Raw genomic sequence first — 22,021 nt, forward strand, 5'->3', positions numbered from 1 at the left:
ATTAGAATAGAAATGAAATTGGAATAGAATAGAATAGAATAGAATAGAATAGAATAGAATAGAATAGAATAGAATAGAATAGAATAGAATAGAATAGAACCTTGGAGGTCTTCTAGTCCAGCCAACCGCTCAAGCAGGTGAACCTATACCATTTAGAAAAAAAAAAAGTACAACGCACATTCATAGAACGCAGAAGGGTTGGAAGGGACCTTGAAGATCTTCTAGTCCAACCCCCTGCTTGAGCAGAAGACCGTATACCATTCCAGACTGGTTGTCCAGTCTCTTTTAGGTAAGTGACTGTCTAGCTTCTGCTTAAAAACCTCCAGTGATGGAGCGACCCCGGTTTCTGAAGGGCAGCTGTTCCACTGGTTAACCTGCCACTCGAAGGCAGGGAGAGCAGCGTGGGCACCTGCCGGGAAGAAAGGCAGCAAACGGAGCAAAACCCCCTAACCCTAAACTCATCCACTCGGCAAGTCAGCCTGTCTCCCTCCGGGCCCCGCCCTCTCCTTTCCTAGCCCCTCCCTAGGACTGCGAAGGGACCGCGACTCGGGAGCCCTTTCAGACGGTCGCGCCCATCGACTCTGGCGCTGTCCCTCCGGAGGAAAATGAGATTTCAGGGTCCCCAGAGCCGCGAAAGAACCCCAGGCAGAGAAGAACGGTGAGATCTTCGCCGAAGAACCGGGGTGAAGCAGCCTGTGTACCCCCGCTGTGCTTTCTCCTCCTTTCAAAGCTCGCGGGGAGCCCCATCATTCCAGCCTAGAAAGGTAAGCGCCCCGCTAGAGGATGCTTTGTGGACACGTGTTGGGAAGGCTCGGCCTCTCCGTTGACATACCCGGGCTAGGAATACATTTTGGGAACCTAGGACCCGAGCCTCGAGGGGAAAAGTGTTTTGAGATCGGGCTAAATTGTTTATGAATTTATTATTTGGTGGCTGGTCTTGATTGAAGAAGCTTTAAACGAAACGGATTTACCTGCGCAAGGCATTTGCTTTGTCGATGTGTATCTCCATTTGTTCATTCCTGCTTACAAATAACCTTCCAAGAATTTCTGAGATGGTGACAAGGCAGAGAAACCATCCTCACAACAGCCCTGCCGGGTAGGTTTAGGCTGAGGTGGAGAGAAGGAAAGGGAGGAAGAGAGAAGTAAAGAGAAAAGGATATCAAGCATTGGAGATCAGAGAGAGAGAGAAAAAACCAAACTGACAATTCCCAGCTGTGCAAAACAGACCCACATCGTGGGGTACCTTGGGATTCACAATGAATTTTGGGGGTTTGAGGCAGATGTTGGAAGCTGGGACAAATAATGCGGTACCCCTTATTAATGTCAACATTTTGTATTGAAAATGTTCTTCCTTATTAAGGAGAGTCATCAGGCCAGAATCTCACTGATCTGGGGTACTTCTGAAATAATCTTCCCACTGTGGCTTTCCATTTTTGTCACAGTCCCTCTCCCCTCCCCTAAATCCCACTGCTTTTTGAAAATAGTGTTGGGCACAAGTTGGAAATATATGTGAAAGGAATTGCAGGCAGGTGCCAACCATGTATCTTTGCTACCAGTATGGATTTATATATGCATCCATTCTGATGTGTATCAACTATGACAGTCTCTCCTTCCCCATGTACTGCAACTCACGTGTCTCCCTACATTTTTCAACCTTGAGGGTAGGAAATGTCTTCTGAATGCACATGACGGACATTCATAGATGCCCTGGAATAGGAACACATAGGTAAATATTAAACTGATGTTTGTTATATACAATTCTTGGGTGGGGCTATCTTAACTGTAGAAAGCAATTGCCTTCCTTTGGTATTTATTTTTTGCTGTTGATCTTGCACTGTCAAACACCAATGAAATGTTTCACATTTCACATGAACCATATCTTGGATTCATTTGTTTTGTTCCTGCCAAATACTAAGACACAATTTTTAATTAATGTCTGTTTACCATTTTTCCCATTCTATATCCAGGATACATAGAATAAGTAAGTCAGCATTCCCAGTCTGATAGACTGAGAATACAGTTTTTCCAGAATTTCAAGCCAGGTATTGGCCATGTGGACTGAGGATTCTGGAAACATCCATCCCAATACATAAAGCAAGAATGGGGTTGAGGAAAAGTGACTTTTGCTTTGGAAGGCAGCAAAGTTGGGAAAGATTGCTTTCCTGGTGTAATATATTTGGTCTTTGCCAAAGGACAGTTGTGGAAATGGATGTGAGTTGGATGCTTTTCATTTCTATCAGCTCACAGATGCTCCCCATTTGAGGGTAGCAAGAATGTTTTGGGAATGTTGGGGGTCTGGACTTTACCTGGCCCTGGTGAGGTGAAGAAAGGGTGAGGGAAGTAACCATAGATGGCAAGCTATTTTCCATAATGGCCTGAACAAATGCTATGTTGGGCAAGTGCAAGATAGTTAGATAGTGGCTTGTCATCCAGAGCTGGCAGAGGATTATGAGCAAGAATCAGTGTAAGATTCTTTGGCTGATGTGGTCCCAGCAAATACTTCCCATTCTCCTCAAATGATGCAGACCTTCTCCAGACTTAGTCCAAAAAATGTATGACTTCTTTTTTTTTCCAGTACAGGATGGGTTGCTCATAATCCTGGAACATATAAGAGTTTAAATTAATGGACTACTCCAGAGAATCCTCCCACAAAAGGGATTAATTCGGAATGGAAGCTTAGAAAACATAACTAAGCACCTTTTGGCATCTTAAAAACTAACAGACTTACTGTTGCATAAATGTCTAGGCATCACAGGCCACTTCATTTGATGCATGGGGTACAATCCTGAAAGAGCAACTTTATGTATACACAGTGGTTGGGGAAAAAAGGAGGGGGGGAAAGGGAGAGTTTCCAAATGGCCATTAGGACCTAAGTAGTCTAACACAGGCATTTATTAACTGGAGAGCTGGGATATTATATCAAATGCAAATGTAAACAAATGAATGCACTTGCATGATATATTTAACCCAGTACTTTATTAACTCATAGTCTTGGTTTGTCTGATGAAGACAGAAGTCAGCTTCTAGTTTAGTTCATTTGCTACTGGCTACAGCCCTGTTGTTTTCTTGGCACTATACAATGAACTCTAAACAAACCAAAGAGGGCAAAATGTGCTAAACCACAAAGGCTTATAAGAACTAACTTACATAGTCCGTTTGTGCAAACACAGCAACTAGAAATCGAACAGACCTTACTAAGCATATGCTGTGAGTTTAGCCATGAAGTTAAATCTCTTAATGATTTTTAACTTGACTAATTTCCTGGAAGCCTGTTTTTGTAATGCCTTCGTTCAAGGCCCTCCTGAGAATGGGGCTAGCTGAATCTCCCCCCCCCCTCGTTTTTGGATTCTGCTGTGTCTGCTGTCAGATTCAGATCTGCTCATTCTTTGCCACAGCTTTGTCCAACCGGAGCCCATTTCAAAGTGCTGACCTCAGCTCCCAGAATTCCCCAGCCAGCAAGAATCATGGCTGAGAATCTTGGGAGCTGAATTCCATTCACTGGAACAAAGTTTCTCAAACATCTTAAAGTTGTCAAGGTTGAGAAACACTGCGGGGGAAGATGTTGAGTTCATAGGAATTTGGACTATTGGTCTACTGTAAAGTGTAACAAATCTTGTATTAAAGGCATCTTTAGGTAAACTATAAGAAAGGTCTTAAAAGCAGCTGTCTGCAGCTAGGGCAATCCTATGTCCTATTTTGCAGAGGACGCTCCTCTAATTCCACACTCCAAGCCTGATGATGAGATTAAAAAGGATAAAGGAGAATGTCAATCTTCCAAGCTGCCCCTCCCCCCCAACAATTGACAACTTGAATAGAATAGAGCTGGAGGGATCCTTGGAGATCTTCTAGTCCAGCCCTCTGTTCAAGCAGGAGAACCTATACTGTTTCAGACAGGTGAATGTCTAGTCCAGTGGTGGCGAACCTATGGCATGCGTGCCAGAGGCTGCACTCAGAGCCCTCTCTGTTGGCACACACACCACCGCTGCCAGCAGCAGGTCCATCAGTTGGCCACTGCCGCCCGGAACAGGAGCCCCGCCTAGCACAAAAGGAGGCAAAGCAGCCGACTAGCAAGCTCGAGTAGAGGTCGAGGTCACCAACCATTGTCGATTGGTGGACTGGAAGAAAAGGGAGGGGAAAGCATTTTACTTGTGTGCATGCACACATGGGGCAGCGAGCACACATATGCTGCAAATGGGGCGGGGCTAGTGCTGCGTAATACTAGCCCTGCCCCGTTCTTGCATGGTGCAGCGCCTTGTATCTGCACCCTGTGGTGCGGCGGTGGCCGTTTTTGTGCCTTGCAGCACGGTAGACCATTTTTGCACCCCCGGTTTTTGCGTGCCAGAGGCAGCACTCAGAGGCGCCTCCCTGCCGTCTGGCACTTTGCGATAAATGGGTTTTGCGTTGCAGTTTGGGCACTTGGTCTCTAAAATGTTTGCCATTACTGGTCTAGTCTCTTCTTAAAAATCTCCAGTGATGGAGCGCCCATGATTTCTGGAGGTAAGCTGTTCCACTGGTTGATTGTCCTCACCGTCAGGAAGTTTCTCCTTAATTCCAGGTTGCTTCTCTCTTTGATCAGTTTCCAACCATTGTTTCTCGTCTTCCCCTCTGGTGCTCTGGTGAACAACTTGGCCCCCTCTGCCTTGTGGCAGCCCCTCAGATACTGGAACACTGCTGTCAGCTGAGCAGGTAGCAGGGTTTCTTCATTGAGTCTTCCCCATTATGGTGCAATGTACTGCATTTCTCTTCAAAAAGAGGGTAATGGCTAGATATGCACATATTTGTTATACAGGTAGTCCTCAACTTACAATAGCTCATTTAGTGATTGTTCAAAGTTACAACAGTCCTGAAAAAAGGGATCAAGGCGCTTTCTCACACTTGCAACTGTTGCGGCATCCCCATGATCACATGTTCAAAATTTGGATGCTTGGAAACTGGCATGTACTTACGACAGTTTCAGTGTCCCAAGGTCATGTGATTCCCTTTTGTGACTTCTGACAAGCAAAGTCAACGGGGAAAGCCAGATTCACTTAACAACCATGCTCCTAACTTAACAACTGCAATGATTCACTTAACAACTTTGGCAAGTAAGATTGTAAAAGGAGGCATAATTAACAATTGTCTCACTTAGCAACAGAATTATTTTGGGCTCCGTTGTGGTCCTAAGTCAAAGGCTACCTGTACAAACTGGTGTTTTCTAATTGTTTGGATTAGTCCAGGGGTAGGCCATCTTGGCTCTTTTATCACTCGTGGACTTCAACTCCCAGAATTCCTGAGCCAGCATAGCTGGCTGAGGAATTCTGGGAGTTGAAGTCCACGAGTCATAAAAGAGCCAAGGTTGTCTACTCCTGGATTAGTCCCTTGTTTGCTTTTGAGAGTGCTATGTAGTAGGCTACCTTCATGAATAAAACCCCAAGCTTTACGTCAATCCACTAGCAAAATTTCAGATCTCATTCAGTTCCCCACCTATTCACACTGTTCCTGATGCAGCATAGCAGAAAGGAACATATTTTACCTCTCTTCAGAGCCTCAGTCAGCCTAGCCCAGACTTACTGATCAGTGATGGTTCTTTAGCAGTTTCTCCAGCTCAGCTGGAAGAATTTTAAAAAACAGAAGTTTAAGAAGTTAAAGAAGAGCAGTAAAAATAAAGGGAGGGGGGAGCAGTGAATTCTGACTTTTTTTCAGTGCAGAACCCCCCCCCCAACCTCAACCTTTTATTATTTTACCTTTCTAAAAGTTTCAAGCCATTTCTGTAACGGCAAAGTCATTCTAGTCCTCAGAACCTAAAATCAAAGTTTCATTTTTTTTCAGTTTCAAGTACAACATCCGAAAGTGTTTTCCAAATGGAAGCAAAACTAGATTTTTTTTCCCCCTCTTTCATTAGAACAGTCAATTTTGCCGTGTCTGCCAACTCCATCACCTTTACCATTCATTCTTCCCTTGAAGGAATTAAAGCATGTGCACTTCCAAGACTGCTAAAGCACCTGGGAATTTACAGTGCAGGATGGCCTGGATCTTGGAAGCAAAAGGGTGCAAGTCTGATTTTAATCAGTTTTCACATTGAAACAACTATTTCACACTCTTGCTCCAAGTTCCGTCAAGGCTGCTTCTGGGAGGAATGAGAATGTGCCAAAATGGATCTGCTAAAGAGCCACCTGGAAGCCATTCTGAACTAGGATGAGCCAAGGGATAGACTAGGAACAGGAAGACTAGCTGAACATTCACCTTTAGTCATGAGATCTGCGGGGGGGGGGGGAGACTTTTGACAACCACTCTCAATCCAACTGACCTCACTGAATTGCTTTTGTAAAGGAAGATGGAGAGAAGATGTATTATACACACTATGGATAGCTCTTGGAGGAAAACCAGGAGAGAAGTTGATTGAATGGATGAAAGATCTGCTACAAACCAGATTCCTATGTATGGGCCAATCTAAAGCTTTTTTAAAGGTCTGAGGGTAGCATATCTTTTTGACCCCTCAGTGCCTCCTATTGATTGATTTTATCAGTGTTGTGAGCTTGTTCTACATGTTGGGCAGTCACCTAAGTCTTTTAAACCAACAAATTTGTAGGATTCTATGAATTTTTAGGAATCAGTTTTACTGATTCAATCCCTTAAATCTGAAATATACTCTGTATGAAATTCATCTAATTCCATGGATGCAGTTTGGGACAATTGTCTCTGATGCCATTGTCTGACTTAAACAAACACCCCTAAGCATATTGCTAATTCTTAGCTTAGTCCAATAAATTCCCACTGGCATCTTTCCAAGAAAAACTTTTGAGTGAATTGCAACTTTCTTTTTTAATTAATGTTCCAGGATGGGGAGGGAACTCATTTGGATTTTTCTGTCAGTCAATCAGAATAGGAAATAATTCATTATAGGTTCTCCATCTTCTATCTTGCCCTCATCAAATGCATCATAACTGTACTTTTCTCTGATTGATTTATACCCAGTGTCTTTGCATAATTTAGAAAAGAAATTATAAGTCAAGAAATGACATGTTCCAAAGTCATTAGTTCTAATGATTTTCAGTATAGTGTAAGGACTGTGGGAGGAAAAGCAGGCAATTAAAAAAAAATCATGTGGCTTGGTCATCATCCAACAATATGAATTAGTTCTGGGAAATATTACTATTGAGAATTAAATGTCACGAGAAGTAGGATAGAATGTTTAATTTGGATCGTCACTTTTCTTCCTCCAACCCCCAACCTATCCTTTTTTGGGATGATGGGGCTTGTAGTGCAGTACAGTTGGAAGACACCAGGTTGAGGAGAAATGTGAGCAAAGAGGCATTCCTCATTCTATGTAGAGAAGCCTGATGAGTTAGCAAATAAATACTATGGATGTTTTTGAAGATAACTTGAACCACAAGCCAAGCAAACACACTTTAACCTACTGCAACATACAAACCCAGTCAGTGTGGTTAGTTTATGGTTCAGCATATTATGTGGAACCAGAAAAGAGGCTCATTTGGTAATCAAATGAAGACGTTTGTTAAATACAACAAAGAAGACAGAAATGTCTTTCTTTCATTCCTTCTCCCTTTAATCAAGAACTCTGGAATCTCCAGAAGATCTAAAGAAAAAGGTGAGCAGGGCTGGTTGTAGATTGCAGGAGATCCCATAGGTGAGTTGATCTTAGCAGGCCTACCCTTTTTTCCCCATGGCCTTCTTTTTTGTCCCCACTCTGCACAAAGGTGCTTAATGGGAGTCTCCGAGATAAAATAGGAGATGCTCTATCATCTCATTACTGAGAGGAACATAATGTGCAAGAGGTGATTACAAAGAGGAATGGCCAGTTCTTATGATTGAATAGAATTAGAATTAGAATAGAGCTGGAAGGGACCTTGGAGGTCTTCTAGTCCAGGCCCCTGCTCAAGCAGGAGAACCTATACTGTCTCAGACAGGTAACTCTCTAGTCTCTTCTTAAAAATCTCCAGTGATGGAGCGCCCACGATTTCTGGAGGCAAGCTGTTCCACTGGTTGATTGTCCTCACTGTCAGGAAGTTTCTCCTTAGTTCCAGGTTGCTTCTCTCTAACCATTGTTTCTCGTCCTTCCTTCTGGTACTTTGGTGAACATCCTGGCCCCCTCCGCCTTGTGGCAGCCCCTCAGATACTGGAACACTGCTATCATGTCTCCCCTATTTCTTCTTTTCTTTAGACTAGCCAAACCCGGATCCTGCAGTCATTCTTTGTATGTTTTAGTCTCCAGGCCTTTAATCATCTTAGCTGCTCTTCTCTGATTTTTTTTCCAAACTCTCAATAGCTTTTTTTGTGATAAGGTGACCAAAATTGGCTGCGGTATTCCAGGTGTGGTCTTACTAGGGCTTTATAAAGTGGTACTAGTACTTTGCGTGATCTTGATTCTATGCCTCTGTTTATACAACCCAGGATTGTATTGACTTCTTTGGTTGAGTTGAGGAAGGAAACTATAGGGGGTGATCCATTGGAAAACTGGATCAAAAGCCATGAAAAATGAAGTTTGTGAAACATGCTTCACTCAGGAGCTTGTTACTCTATCAGCTGTGTTGCACTATCAAATCTGTTCAGTTAAAGAAGAGTAGGTTTGAGGAGTTTAGCAGTCAGGTCCACCCAGGCCGTTTCTTAGTTTGTGGTTCCTACATGCTGGTTTAAGACCATAACAAAGCTCAATATCTCATGCAAACTCAGGCACCTGGCCTTTGGTTCAATGCCTTGTGTAAACTCAGAAAATAGATGTACTTGGCATCCACGTTGAAACCATCCGTCTTTTCTTGCCTCTGGTGATAACATTCATAGTCCTGGCTGGTTGGTTTCTCAGAAAGGAGCGGAACACAATAGTTTCAAAGGGCATCCAAGCAGGGCATTAATTTTCTCTATCATAGTCCGCATATAATTCCAGTCATTTTCCAAATATTTAAAAATAACCAGCGAAGGAAGCTTCTCAGTGTCAAGGCATGCAAATACTTTCTTTTATGGAGGTTCCATCCTCTGAAATTGCAGCTAAATGTCACATTATTATTTTTAATACATCTGTTTCTCCTCCTCCTCTCTCTGCTTTCTCCTTCCTTCTCCATATAGAGCAGTGATGGCGAACCTTTTAGAGACCGAGTGCCCAAACTGCAACCCAAAACCCACTTATGCATCATCGGGTGCCGGGTGGGTGTGGCCCATTGGCTGGGTGTGGCCCATTGGGTGGGCATGGCTGTGGTGGTAATGGCAGACTGGATGGGACTTAAAAAGTTCAATCAATCAATTCCAATTTTGCAAGATCTTTTTTTTCCCTGCGAGAAGTTGAAATTGACTGATTGATTGAACCTTTTTTTTTTTGCGCACGGCGGCGGAGGCCTAAAGTGAAAAGGTTTTATAAAACCTAGCTGGAGGCCTAGGACTGGGGCGACGGCACGCATGCCCACAGAGGGGGCTCTGAGTGCCACTTCTGGCACCTGTGCCATAGGTTTGCCATCACTGATATAGAGCATATAGGTAGAATGTTGCATTAATGGTGCTCCTGTATATTATAAGGAGAAGACTTTCATCCCTTAAATAATCATGTGTCAAAATTCAAACTCTGAACCTATTATACGAAAGGCTAGTTTCTTTCTTGGAAATAAAATATACCTACACCCAGATGGGAACATTTAGTCACATATAACATATCTTTTATAAAACCTTAGTTGGCACAGAGCAGGCCAGTCTACTTTACCATAGGTAAGAGATATTTAGCTGGGGGCTGTCTCCACAGTAAGGAGGAACATGCTACACATATTACTCAGAGGGCATTTTTTTAAAAAATAGTATAACCACTCCCTGGCCTCTTAATGAGATACAGTTCTGATGAAATTCTGATATGTAAAGCTGCCAAACCAGGAAAGCCCATCTAGATACTAATCATCTCCCTTTCTAGAGCTTTACTTCAGAAAGTGGAGACAGTGTTCCACTGTACTTCTGGAGCTAAATGACATCATCCTGTTTGCAGATCATGGAGATGTAGTCCAGTATGCCTTGAGAGCATCAGGTTTAATCACTACATCAATCCCAGGATACACTGTGCTATCTCTGAAGTGAATCAGTTCCACCATGCACCAGCGCCAACCAGAAATACATTATTCACTTTATCAGAGACCAATGCAATAGAATTAGATCCAAAGCAATTTCCTCTCCTGAGCTATTGAGAACAGAGGTCAACTGCCATTGCTAGCAGCCGTTTGCCATTTGATTAGTCTAATGACATCATTGTCATCAGTTGGATGCATGACCTTCTGTAATCCATCTCAGAAGGGTTATAATAAGCTCTGAGGCCAGTGTCCAAGGAAATGATTTGTCCAGAATAAGAAATATTATTGTATAACCAGACACCTATATGGCTGTCACCAAGTTTTTCTGATGTCAGACTTCAAGCTCCAGATAGCTACAATATCACATGCAAAGAAAGAAAAAATAGGAAATAACTTACTATTTCATAACAAGGATAGTACAGGATGTTTTCACATCTGTGCTCGGATCCCTAATTTTTGCTTCCTGCCTCTAATAACTGCTACTGAAGCTTCTCTTCTGGAGCTGATAGTAGCTTCATGGAGTAGAAATGTAGTGTGTTAATTAATTGCTACCTTTCTGTTCAGTGTAGTCCCAAATATTCTGTCTCCATTCTTCATCACGGTTGTTTAATCAGTTAAAATGTTGTGCAAATGGAGAATGCCACTCTGTGCTTGATACTAAAGTGGGGTTCCACTGCAAAGTTATATAAGAAGAAATCTGACATTTAGCTCAGTGCCTAATTTAGAAATCTGGTAGACTCATTCTCCTGGATGGTTTACCTGTTCCATTAAAGACACTCCTGAGAACTTTAGTGAAGTATGGCAATAGTTTTCTTTAATCTATCGGGTGATTTGAAGAAAGAGAGATGTTGATTCAGACAAAGAATAACAGATCCAGCAGGTAGAATAACTGGTTATGCTAGGCATGAAACATTCCCTAACATTCTTTAAAGAGATCCCATGTGGGAATAGAATAGAATAGAATAGAATAGAATAGAATAGAATAGAATAGAATAGAATAGAGCTGGAAGGGACCTTGAAGGTCTTCTAGTCCAGCTCCCTGCTCAAGCAGGAGAACCTATACCATCTCAGACAAGTGGCTATCTAATCTTAAAAATCTCCAGTGATGCAACACCCACGATTTCTGGAGGCAAGCTGTTCCACTGGCTAATTGATTATCTCAATTGTGATTTTTTTTTAAATTGTCAATTATTGTCTTCAATAATTGAAGTCTCAGATCATGTTTTGTGATCTTTCTAAACTTTAGGAATAAACACCACAGCACTTCTAAAATTACACAGGTAGTTCTCAACTTACAACAGTTAACGGCACTGAAAAAAGTGACCTATGACCGTTTTTCATACTTAAGACCGTTGCAGCATTCCCAAGGTCACGTGATCAAAATTTGGATACTTGGCAATTGTTTCATATTTGTGATGGTCTCAGTGTCCCAGGATCATGAGCTCACTTTGGCAACCTTTTGACAAGCAAAATCAATGGGGGAGCCAGATTCACTTAACAACTGGGTTACTAACTTAACAACTCAGTGATTCACCTCATAAATGTAACCAGAAAGGTGATTAAATGGGACAAAATTCACATAACAAATGTCTCAGCAACAGAAATGTTGGGCTGGATTTTGGTCGTAAGTTGAGGACTACCTATAATGTTTAGTTGGAAACAAATGTGTAATAGTTTGTACTAACTGTGTAATGAATTCAATTTAATTTCAATAGCCTCCAATTTCCTCCTGTTCTGACCTCATCTATTGGGGTGACCTCGTCTTACCCATTTTTTTTGAGCGCAAAGCACAAAGTGTGCTCTTCAAAAATCAAATGCCAATGCTGGCAATCAAACATTTGGCAAACATTTGCATTTTGGAAATTTGTTTCCTTGCCACCGTCCTGTCCTGGAAGAAAAGGAACGTACTACACAGAAACGCATGATATAAACACATAAAATGGTAACCGCGCCAGCAACTTCATGACACTTCTAAGCATGCTCCCTTAAGTATGAATTTATTCCAGATGAAAAGGCAATATTTCTCAAAAAAGTTGACTTGTCTAAGAAAAATTCCACAGATTTTAGATATGGGCCACAATCCTTATTGCAAATTGCATTTCCCCCTTCCATCTGCTCCTATATATTGTGGCTCGGAGAGAATTGAGCAGCTGTTTGCAAAGCTAAGCATTAGTGACAGCTCTCTAAACAACACGTATCCCAGTCATTTCATTAGCTATATTTGATAATATGTGTTAATCCCTCTTAGATGATACTGCTCTTTGCTAGGCAGTTATTAAGAGAGTCTGCCTCATATCCTGTATCAATAGATAAATCATTGCTTTCTTGGACCAGTAACCTAGATGCAACTCTTCTGGCCCTGTTCCAAGCCCCAGAGATGACATTTGAGGGAATTCTACATGGCAGTAGCAATGAGGGATAGGATTTTAATAAACTCCTGATATTGAAAGGAGCTAATTTAAAAAAACGAAGATTAACAGAAGCAAGAAAAAAGGATAGTGGTAGTGGAAAATAAAGAAGTAAAAAAAAAAATGAGTTGCATGCATTTCCAGTACAATCTGCAATCAAAAATACCCTGTCTTCTTTATGACTGAATTTGGACATAAAAGCATGAGCTGTGGTGGTGTGGTGGTTAGAATGCAGTATAGCAGGCTCTGCCCACTGCCAGGAGTTCAATCCTGAGCAGCTCAAGATTGGCTCAGCTTTCCATCCTTCCGAAGTCGGTAAAATGAGGACCCAGATTGTTAGGGGCAATATGCTGACTCTGTAAACCGCTTAGAGAGTGCTATAAAGTACTACAAAGTGGTATATAAGTGTAAGGGTTTATATGGTTTTTATCATTTACTGTATTTATTACATTTATATGCTGCCGATCTCACTATCCAAAGCTAACGTGGGCAGATTTTTACCCTCCCAACTGCTATGTGAACATGTTTAGATGAAAATGTAAATTCTGTACCCATTCATCTGGGAATAAGTCTTACTAGGACTTAATGTTTGAGTAATTATGGAGAGTTGTTGTATGAATGTGTGGCCTATTCTGAAAAAGAAACAGAATTGCTCTTTCTTTACCCCTGGTTTTATACGGGGTTGTGTGTCTGGTGCCAAAATAAACACCTGGCTTATTGTTATCACAAGCAGAGCTGTAATTCTGGAATCCTTGGGAGGACGTTTGTTTTAGGTTGACTCTAAAACGGTCTAAAAAGAAGGAAGGAACCCTATAGAAATGGGACATCCAGCTTAGGAGAGGCAACATCCTAAATGCAGTTCTTTTCCACTCACTAGAAGCAGCAATTGCCAACTTCCTTGCTGTTATCACAATGCAAATAGATAAAGACAAGGAGAAATAATACAAGCAAATCAGCAGGATACTAGGCTTCTATTACCAAAGCAAACAATTGTGAGATGAACAGTTTTCTATGCTCCAAAAGACTTCTTGCCAAGTAATATGCTGTTATGGCAAATCGTTCTTTCTTCCTTTGGCTTGGCCTCAGGTCCTCCTTTTCATAAGGAATATAAGATCAAGCAGAAACACTGGAGAGTGAGCAGCTTCCCTCCCCATATTTTTCCTTGCCTGGTACATTTTCTCTCCAGTGTCATCAAATACTTGTCCAGAACTGCAGGCATAGATTGGTAGTATGAGACATTCTGATTCAGCAGTTCTACTAGGTGACCAGGTAGGACCTTAGTTTTCTGTAGGAGCTGGTCCTATGTTTATGTCTGGAAAGCTAAGCTCCTGCCAATGTGATGAGCTCAAATCCCTGCTCTGTAGGAAGACCTATTTGGCTAATGACTATTTCTCTATCTGCCTCATAGGATGGCGATGGCCAAGCTCTCTCCAATCTTTCCAGGTGGGGTTACTTGGTGAGGTCCAAATTGAGCCCAAACATTTTTTCTCTCAGACACTTCCTCTTATGCCATGTTGTTGTTGTTGTTAATTGCGAAGTCATGTCCAACCCATCGCGACCCCATGGACAACGTTCCTCCAGGTCTTCCTGTCCTCTACCATCTTTTGGAGTCCATTTAAGTTCACACCTACTGCTTCAGTGACTCCATCCAGCCATCTCATTCTCTGTTGTCCTCTTCTTCTATTGCCCTCCATCTTTCCCAGCATCAGGCCCTTCTCCAGCGAGTCCTTCCTTCTAAAGAGCAGTCAGGGTTGATCTCCTCTAGGACTGACCGGTTTGATCGCCTTGCAGTCCAGGGGACTCACAGGAGTCTTCTCCAGCACCATAGTTCAAAGGCCTCAATTCTTTGGCGTTCAGCCTTTCTTATGGTCCAACTTTCACATCCATACATTGCAACTGGGAAAAACATGGCCTTGACTATGCATACTTGTGTTGGCAGGGTGATGTCTCTGCTTTTTAGTATGCTGTCTAGATTTGCCATAGCTTTCCTCCCCAGGAGCAAGCGTCTTTTAATTTCTTGGCTGCAGTCCCCATCTGACAACTCGACTTTCTTGGCAAGAAAGTTGCCTCGTGAAAAAGCATCTTAGGGAGAACTATGACTGATGAAACTATGACTAGATGACTGAGTATCTCCCTAGATGTCTGCTGGTTGATTTCCCCTCCCCCCCTCTGGATGGAGGTGGGGCATCATTCTTCATTTCACTTAGATAGTTTAGAACAGTGATGGCAAACCTTTCAGGCTTGGCTTGCAAAAAATTCAAAAAATGCCTAACTTGACTCTGTTGAAGTGTCATCCTCTCTTCTCACTCCAAACAGACCAGAGACAATTCTCTACTCTCCTTCGCCCCCCACCCCAATCTCTACAGCAGCACTGAGGCTGATCCTGAAATTGACTCCTATGCCTTGACATCAGCCCTAGCACTATTGTTGCCACTCAAAAAGAGTGTCTCATGCTCTTCTCCAAGGCACTCAAGCCTTGGGGAACAGCAAGATTGCTCCCACAGCCCAGCACTCCTCAGGCTCCACCACAACTCACTTACTTTCATGCAATATTTCTTTTCTTGACAGTCTTTGTGGCCTACCCAGGTTACTCATATAGTAATAGCTAAGGTGACCAACCATCTTCCTTTAGGGAGGACAGTCCTCCTTTTTTAAGTTCTGTCCTCCCTCAAAAAGTGTCCTCTTACATGTCCTCCTTTTCGATATTTGAAGACTAATCCACAGGGCTTTTTTTTTTCCCTCATAGAACGCTCAGAACAGTGTTCCAGCACCTTTTTTTGATGGTTTTTTTTTCAACTTCTGCATGAGCTGTTCTACTCCCACTATTGGCTTTCGAAAGCCAATAGGAATTGCTGCTGAGCGCGCCAAAACACCTGGCTGGCAAACTTTGCACATGCAAGTTGTCTGTATTATTGTTGCAATGAATAAAATGTTTCTTTTATTTACAATAGTTTTTTTCTTCAATTTATTTGTGTCCCCCTTTTCATTGTAAAAAAGTTGGTCATCTTATAATAGCAATAGACTTTATATACTGCTTCACAGTGCTTTATAGCCCTCTCTAAGCAGTTTACAGAGTCAGCAATTTGCCCCCAACAATCTGGGTCCTCATTTTACCAACTTTGGAAGGATGGAAGGCTGAGTCTACCTTGAGAATCGAACTGCCAAACTGCTGGCAGCCGGCAGTCAGCAGAAGCAGCCTACAGTGCTGCATTTTAACCACTGCACCACCACGGCTTCATTGTTGAAGCAGCTTTAGAGCAGTGATTCTCAACCTTTCTAATGCTGTGACCCCATAATACAATTCTCCATGTTGTGGTGACCCCCAAGTGGGTGTGGCCACCAATAAGAGGGAGTAGGACAGCTAGGGAAAAGGGAAAAAAATGGCGGACTGCGTTGTTTGGCGACCCCCGTGAAATGGTCATTCGACCCCAAATGGGGTCCTGACCCACAGGTTGAGAACCACTGCTTTAGAGAATGCTCTTCCTCAACCTCTGCAGCCTCTGAAAACTGCTGGAAAGCAGGCTCTGTTCTTGCATGGTTTTGGGGGGCACTGGAGGCCGTGCAAGAGTGTGGCTCTTTTGTGTGACTTTCTGGAGAGTCTGGGGGCTGTATCAGAGCCCATCCCATTCTCATGCAAAATTGGGGCATGCTTTTGAGAATAGTTATTGGGTGTTCGTGAATGCTGCCATGTCACCAAAACAACATGGTGTGTTACCTTTGACGCATATCATACATTTGCCATCACTGATTTAGAACAAGGCTTTTCAACCTTTTCACCCATTGTACCACTTCTAGGATATGGCAATATCTGAGTACCACCAGTCGCCTAGCAAAGTGTCAAAAACTTGATGACCAAAAAAAAAAAAAAAAGGGAAAAAAGTGATGAAGTACAGGTAGTCCTTGACTTACAACAGTTTGCTTAGTGATTGTTCGAAGTTACAATGGGCACTGAAAAAAATGCCCCCCCAAGGCACAGCTGAGCAAGACATCTGCTTGCCCACCTGGCGGCACTCTTCTTCCTGTCCAAGGTTTTCATTGTTGTGAGCATTTCTGTTGAGGATTGGCAGCAGGGTGGGGGGGGGGTGTTTGGTTTTTATTCCCCCTGTCTGCTGGGTGGTTGCAGCAGGTTTTGGTCACTTCACATGACTCTGGGACACTGTGACCGTCATAAATATGAATCAGTTGCCAAGCATCTGAATGTAAATCACAAGACCCTGGAGATGCGGCAACATTCCAGCTGATCTGCGCTTCTTTAGGGCTCAGCAGAAGCACCAGGATCAGCGCCGAGCTTCAGCTGGAGCCTGGCACTGCTCCTGGCATTTCCGCTCAGCCCTCACAGCCCTGCAGCTCCAGCCATCTCTTGCTCAGGCTTGTGCAGTGCTGCCACCAGTTCAGCTCATTCCCCTCCCCCGCTACCAGTTGTCTAGGATGGTTGCGTACCACCTGCCAGGTGCCAATGTACTTGGAAGGTTGTTTCCTTCCAAGCTTTACTTTCCAACATCTGGCTCCTGATATGAACATCTGCCTCTGCCTGCTTTAGGGCCAGTTTTGCAAGAAAGGGAAAGTGCCGCAAGCTGGTCCCAGTGGGGGGAAAAATATTGACCTGCTTGAACTCCTAGCTTGGATCTGGTTTTGAAGAAAGAGTAAGAAACTCAATGCTACACTTGGTGACGGATGCCTTAAGCCTACCCATTTACTGCTACAGCTAGGCTTGTGAAATAGTTTGATGAGTTTCATGGAAGTTGGAATTTGAGATAAGCCAGTATTTATGCATGTGGATAATTTTGGTAGGCTAACCCAGGTAATATGCAAGGAGATGGTGTGTAAGACAAGCTAATAACTTTATGGCTATTTTTGCAACACTGGGCTCCTTTCTTCTTGACCTAAACCAGGGGTAGGCAAACCTTGGCTCTTTTATGATTTGTGGACTTCACATATATATAAAAATTTCATTCAGGGCTTAAGTGAGCTGGGTGGGTTTATGCTAACATGGTGGTGAGGGAATCAGTAGCCAAATTGCTTTGTCCAAACACATGGATCTTTTACCTCATGCTTTGTAAACAACAATCCCTTGTCAAACTTTTCTGGAGACTTTGCCAAAACTGAAAAGACGGATGAAGATAATAAAATCTCTAAACTGAGCTTATTACAATGCCCGTGGGCAAAGGAAGAACAAACAGTGAAGAACAGGGTGCAATGTTATAAATTCTCACTATCCCTTTGCAAACATCCTTTCTATTTTCCAGCAAGCCTGAGCCTCTCCATGTCTTCCTTTGAAATCTGGGTGAGTTTAGACCATTTCTTTGCTCTCTCTACCTTTGTGGAAATAGGAAAAGAGATTTATTTAATAATAATAATAATAATAATAATAATAATAATAATAATAATAATAATAATAATAAAGCAAGGGTAGTACCAATAGTAATAGGCTCCTTGGGTGCAATCCCAAAACAACTGGAGCACCACTTGAACACCATTGGCATTGACAAATTCGCTATTAGTCAATTGCAAAAGGCGGCCTTACTAGGAACTGCTTCCATCCTGCGACGATATCTGTAATACCATCCAACATCCACATCTGCCTATCCCAGGTCCTGGGTAAGGACTCGATAGGTAGACAAAATGCCAAATCCAGTCTGAACATCTGGCTGACTGTGCAATTATCAATAATAATAATAATAATAATAGTAATAATAGTAATAATAGTAATAATAATAATAATACTAATAAAGTTGGAAGGGACCTTGGAGGTCATCTTCTAGTCCAACCCCCTGCTCAGGCAGGAAGCCCTATACCATTTCAGACAAATGGCTGTCCAGTCTCTTCTTAAAAACTTCTAACTGTCAGGAAGTTTCTCCTTAGTTCCAGGTTGCTTCTCTCCTTGATTAGTTTCCATCCGTAGCTTCTTGTCCTGCCTTCAAGGGCTTTGGAGAATAGCTTGGCTCCCTTTTCTTTGTGGCAGCCCCTGAGATATTGGAACACTGCTATCATAAATAAATACATTTATTTATTTATCGTATGGCACATTCACATCACTTTTTGATAAAAATGCAAGAGATAAAAATACAAAACATAAAATATAAACCTATGAACTAGATTACAGATATAATTTTTTGTTTCATTTGTCACAGCCAGGAAATCAGCAAAGTCTCCCTAATAGAAAGGAGAGTTATGCATGATACCTTGAGTAATTTAAAATAACAGCAGGATATAAAGCTAATAGATGAGCATTACTTATTTAATTCAAATAGAATAGAATAGAATTCTTTATTGGCCATATGATTGGACACACAAGGAATTTGTCTCTGATGTGTAAGCTTATTATTAATTATCATACTAATTATAATTAATATTATATTAACTAATTAATATTAAATATGTAATAATTATATGAATTATATTAACATCTATTATAGGCTACATTGCTGGACAACAGTGAGGTAGATTAAATATATAAAAAATAACTATATAAATAACGTTTTAGCCTCCCTGCTCTCACTCCAAAAAGCGGAAAGAGAAAGTTGGAAGTATTAAAAACAAACAAACAAACAAACAAAAAAAACAGTTCAAGGGATCCAGAATGCTACACAAGGTAGAAATGATCTATTCAGAAAGGCCAGAGAAGAGAAAAACAGACTGAGTTTTGCAATTTTCCATGAGTGCACAATAGACCCTGGGAATTGAACAAACTGGTGTGTGTGGGATAAACATCCCCATGTTTGCTTAGGCCAAAGCATCTTTGTAGAACTTGTGTGTTTTGCAATAATAGCACTGTAATGAAAATGATAATACAGTGATGAAGATGATGATTTAATCGGTACACTCTTCAACTCCCAGCCAATGTTCAAAGCTCTGTCTACCTTACAAAGGATCATTCAGAATAGATAGGTTGAAGGAGAGTAACAGATTTGATAGATTAAAGGAGGAGCTGATACTTTAGTTCATTCACTGACCGGCTACAGTCTTCGGTTTAACTGGTGCTGTTGCACCCCCGTGAGGTAGAAAATATCCATGCAATGCATTTAATTCAAACATTTCTTGAGCTGGCAAATAACAAGAGCAGGTCTAAAAAGCAGAGCCCTCAAAGGAGAAGGGTCAATCCTTGGAGGCAGTAAGCAAAGAAGCACAAGGAGGAGGAGAGAAGTACAGGGCTGAGGGCTGAACAGTAGAGTCAGATGGTCCAAGATTGTGAACTAATACAATCTCATATGAATTTAACAGATAATAACAAAATAACAGAGTTGGAAGGGACCTTGGAGGTCTTCTAGTCCAACTCTCTGCTCAAGCAAGAAACCCTATACTTTTCCAGACAAGTGACTGTCCAGTCTCGTCCTAAAAGTACCCTGCTCTTCAAGTGCAAGGCTTCTAGATCTTTATTTCCAAAGCTCCTTCTTGGAATCAGTGGTTGCTCAACCATCATTGACTGGCCAGGAGAATTACCTGGGAGAAAGCATTTGCTCTTGAATGATTATTTCTAAGCTTTTGCCCATAGCTAAATATTTTACCTTTTTAACATTGTCACATCTTTCCATGCTTTCAAAAGAACACATTTGCGAGGAATAGATGGGAGCAAATTTCTTTCCCCTTCTTCCTCTCTTGCTCTCATGTGTCTCTTCTCCCCACAGGTGGAAACCTTCCAGCATGACTTCCAACTCTGAAAACCGGAACACCTACATTACAGTTTACATGCTCACTGTCCTAATTGGCTTCCCCACCAACCTGTTGGCCCTCTATGCTTTCATCCAGAAGATTAGAGTCAAGGCCACACCCAACTGCATCCTTCTCCTCAATCTGACCATTTCTGATCTCTGCTTCCTGGTTTTCCTCCTCTTCAAGCTTGCAGAGCAGATTGCTGGCCGCTGGGCCTTCCCCACTTTTCTGTGTCCCTTTAGTGGTCTTGTCTACTTCAGCACCATCTATTCTAGCACGCTCTTCCTCACTGCGGTAAGCGTGGAGCGCTATCTGGGGGTAGCGTACCCCATCCATTACAAGCTGAGGCGTCATACAGCCTATGCCCTCATTGCCAGCCTGAGCCTTTGGATCTGCTCTTTTGGCCACTGCAGCATTGTGTATGTCACTGAGTTGAAACGGGAAAACTATTCCCTACCAAGTGTGCCCTCCAGTAATGTCTGTTACGACAATTTCACAGAGAAGCAACTCCAGCTCCTGCTCCCTGTTCGCCTGGAGCTCAGCATTGTACTTTTCCTAGTGCCATCCCTGATCACCTGCTTCTGCTATTTTGGCTTTATAAGAATCGTGATCTCTTCACCACACATCTGCAGGAGCAAAAAGCAACGATCTGTGGGGCTGGTAGCAGCCACTTTAACTATCTTCATTGTCTGTTTTACACCCTACAACATCTCCCATGTGGTGGGTTTTGTTGAGTGGAAAAGTCCCGACTGGAGGATCAACGTCTTGCTTCTCAGCACCTTCAATGCCTGCTTGGACCCCATCATCTTTTATTTTTCTTCTTCCGCTGTGCAGCGTTCATGCCGTAGCTTTTGGACCAGAATAAAACAGATTTGCACGTTGCCTCCTTTGCTCCATAAGCTCTTCAATAGAAGGATTGAGAGGACAGGTCCTCAGGAGCAGGTGTGCTCTTCCCGGCTATGACCTCCCGTTTCTTGGAAGATTGTCTTTGTAGGTCAAGTGGGCTGGCAAAAACAGTTCTGGGAATTTACTGACATTTCCAGCCAGGCCTCCAGACTTGAAGCTTTCACGTTGTGAATGTTGTTAATTGTAATTTTGGCAGCTTTGAGTTGGAGAATCTTAGCCAGATTTCTCATCTCTTCGTTCTTGAAACTTAGAAATAATATTGCACAACTGCTGCCCTCATAGACTGATTGAAAATGGGTTTCATTAAAGCAAACAAAGAAAATGGTGAAATATGTTGAGAACTTCAAATGTACAGTATATACTCAGGTACTCCAGGCCTAATTGCGAAATGAATTTTGGAGTTGTTCCATTCTATATTTGAGTCTTAATGGTATCCAAGAGATTTTCCATCTTCATCTAACTGGAGATACACATAATTTGCAAAAGAGCTTTTATTTCAGCTATGATATTGTTGCGATTCTCATGGCAATAGACAATGAATTGAGAATCTTGGGAAATGCAGAACCTGATGCCTGGATAGCACTACACAAGACAATAGCATCATCTAGGAACTAGGGAAGGTCCTTATATGAGATATCCTTGTTGTTACATCTGGTAGATAATTAAAAAAAAAAAAACCACAAGAGGGCATATGTAGCAAGGACATGAGAGGAAAAGAACAGTTTTGAAATAAGCAGTTGAAATAGGTCTATCTCACGAGACTTATGTATAAATAGGGTGTTGAATTATTTGCTTTCATATTAACAGAGTTAATTTTTCTTTTAAAAAATCTGCATCAGAATAAGTAATATATTTTGGGGATTATTTAACAAACTCTCCGAAGTCTTTTTGCTCTTTGAATGATCTCGCCTGGTTTATCACTGGAAAAAACACAAGAAAGATTATACATTCAATAATATAAGGTTTACTAGAAATAAATGGGCTTACATGTTCTGTGAAATCCCAGAAAGAGAAGCTACC

At 42.1% G+C, this 22,021-nt stretch overlaps 1 protein-coding gene across 1 annotated transcript; it reads left to right on the top strand.

The window, feature by feature from the left end:
• The first annotated feature begins 541 nt into the window (after positions 1 to 541).
• Positions 542 to 21,730, top strand: LOC120300093 (free fatty acid receptor 3-like). Its single transcript, XM_039325650.1, has 2 exons — positions 542 to 764; positions 20,071 to 21,730. Exon 2 carries the CDS (start codon positions 20,087 to 20,089, stop codon positions 21,056 to 21,058), a length of 972 nt encoding a protein of 323 aa, XP_039181584.1. The 5' UTR covers positions 542 to 764; positions 20,071 to 20,086; the 3' UTR covers positions 21,059 to 21,730.
• The last annotated feature ends 291 nt before the right edge of the window (positions 21,731 to 22,021 follow it).

This window comes from Crotalus tigris, unplaced genomic scaffold (genome assembly GCF_016545835.1).
Source record: "Crotalus tigris isolate CLP2741 ecotype Arizona unplaced genomic scaffold, ASM1654583v1 scf7180000024338.4412243, whole genome shotgun sequence".
NCBI classification, from domain to species: domain Eukaryota; kingdom Metazoa; phylum Chordata; class Lepidosauria; order Squamata; family Viperidae; genus Crotalus; species Crotalus tigris.

Bases quoted from the DNA above. Each gene is read 5' to 3' on its own strand.
- LOC120300093 (XM_039325650.1), top strand. From the start codon at position 20,087: ATGACTTCCAACTCTGAAAACCGGAACACCTACATTACAGTTTACATG.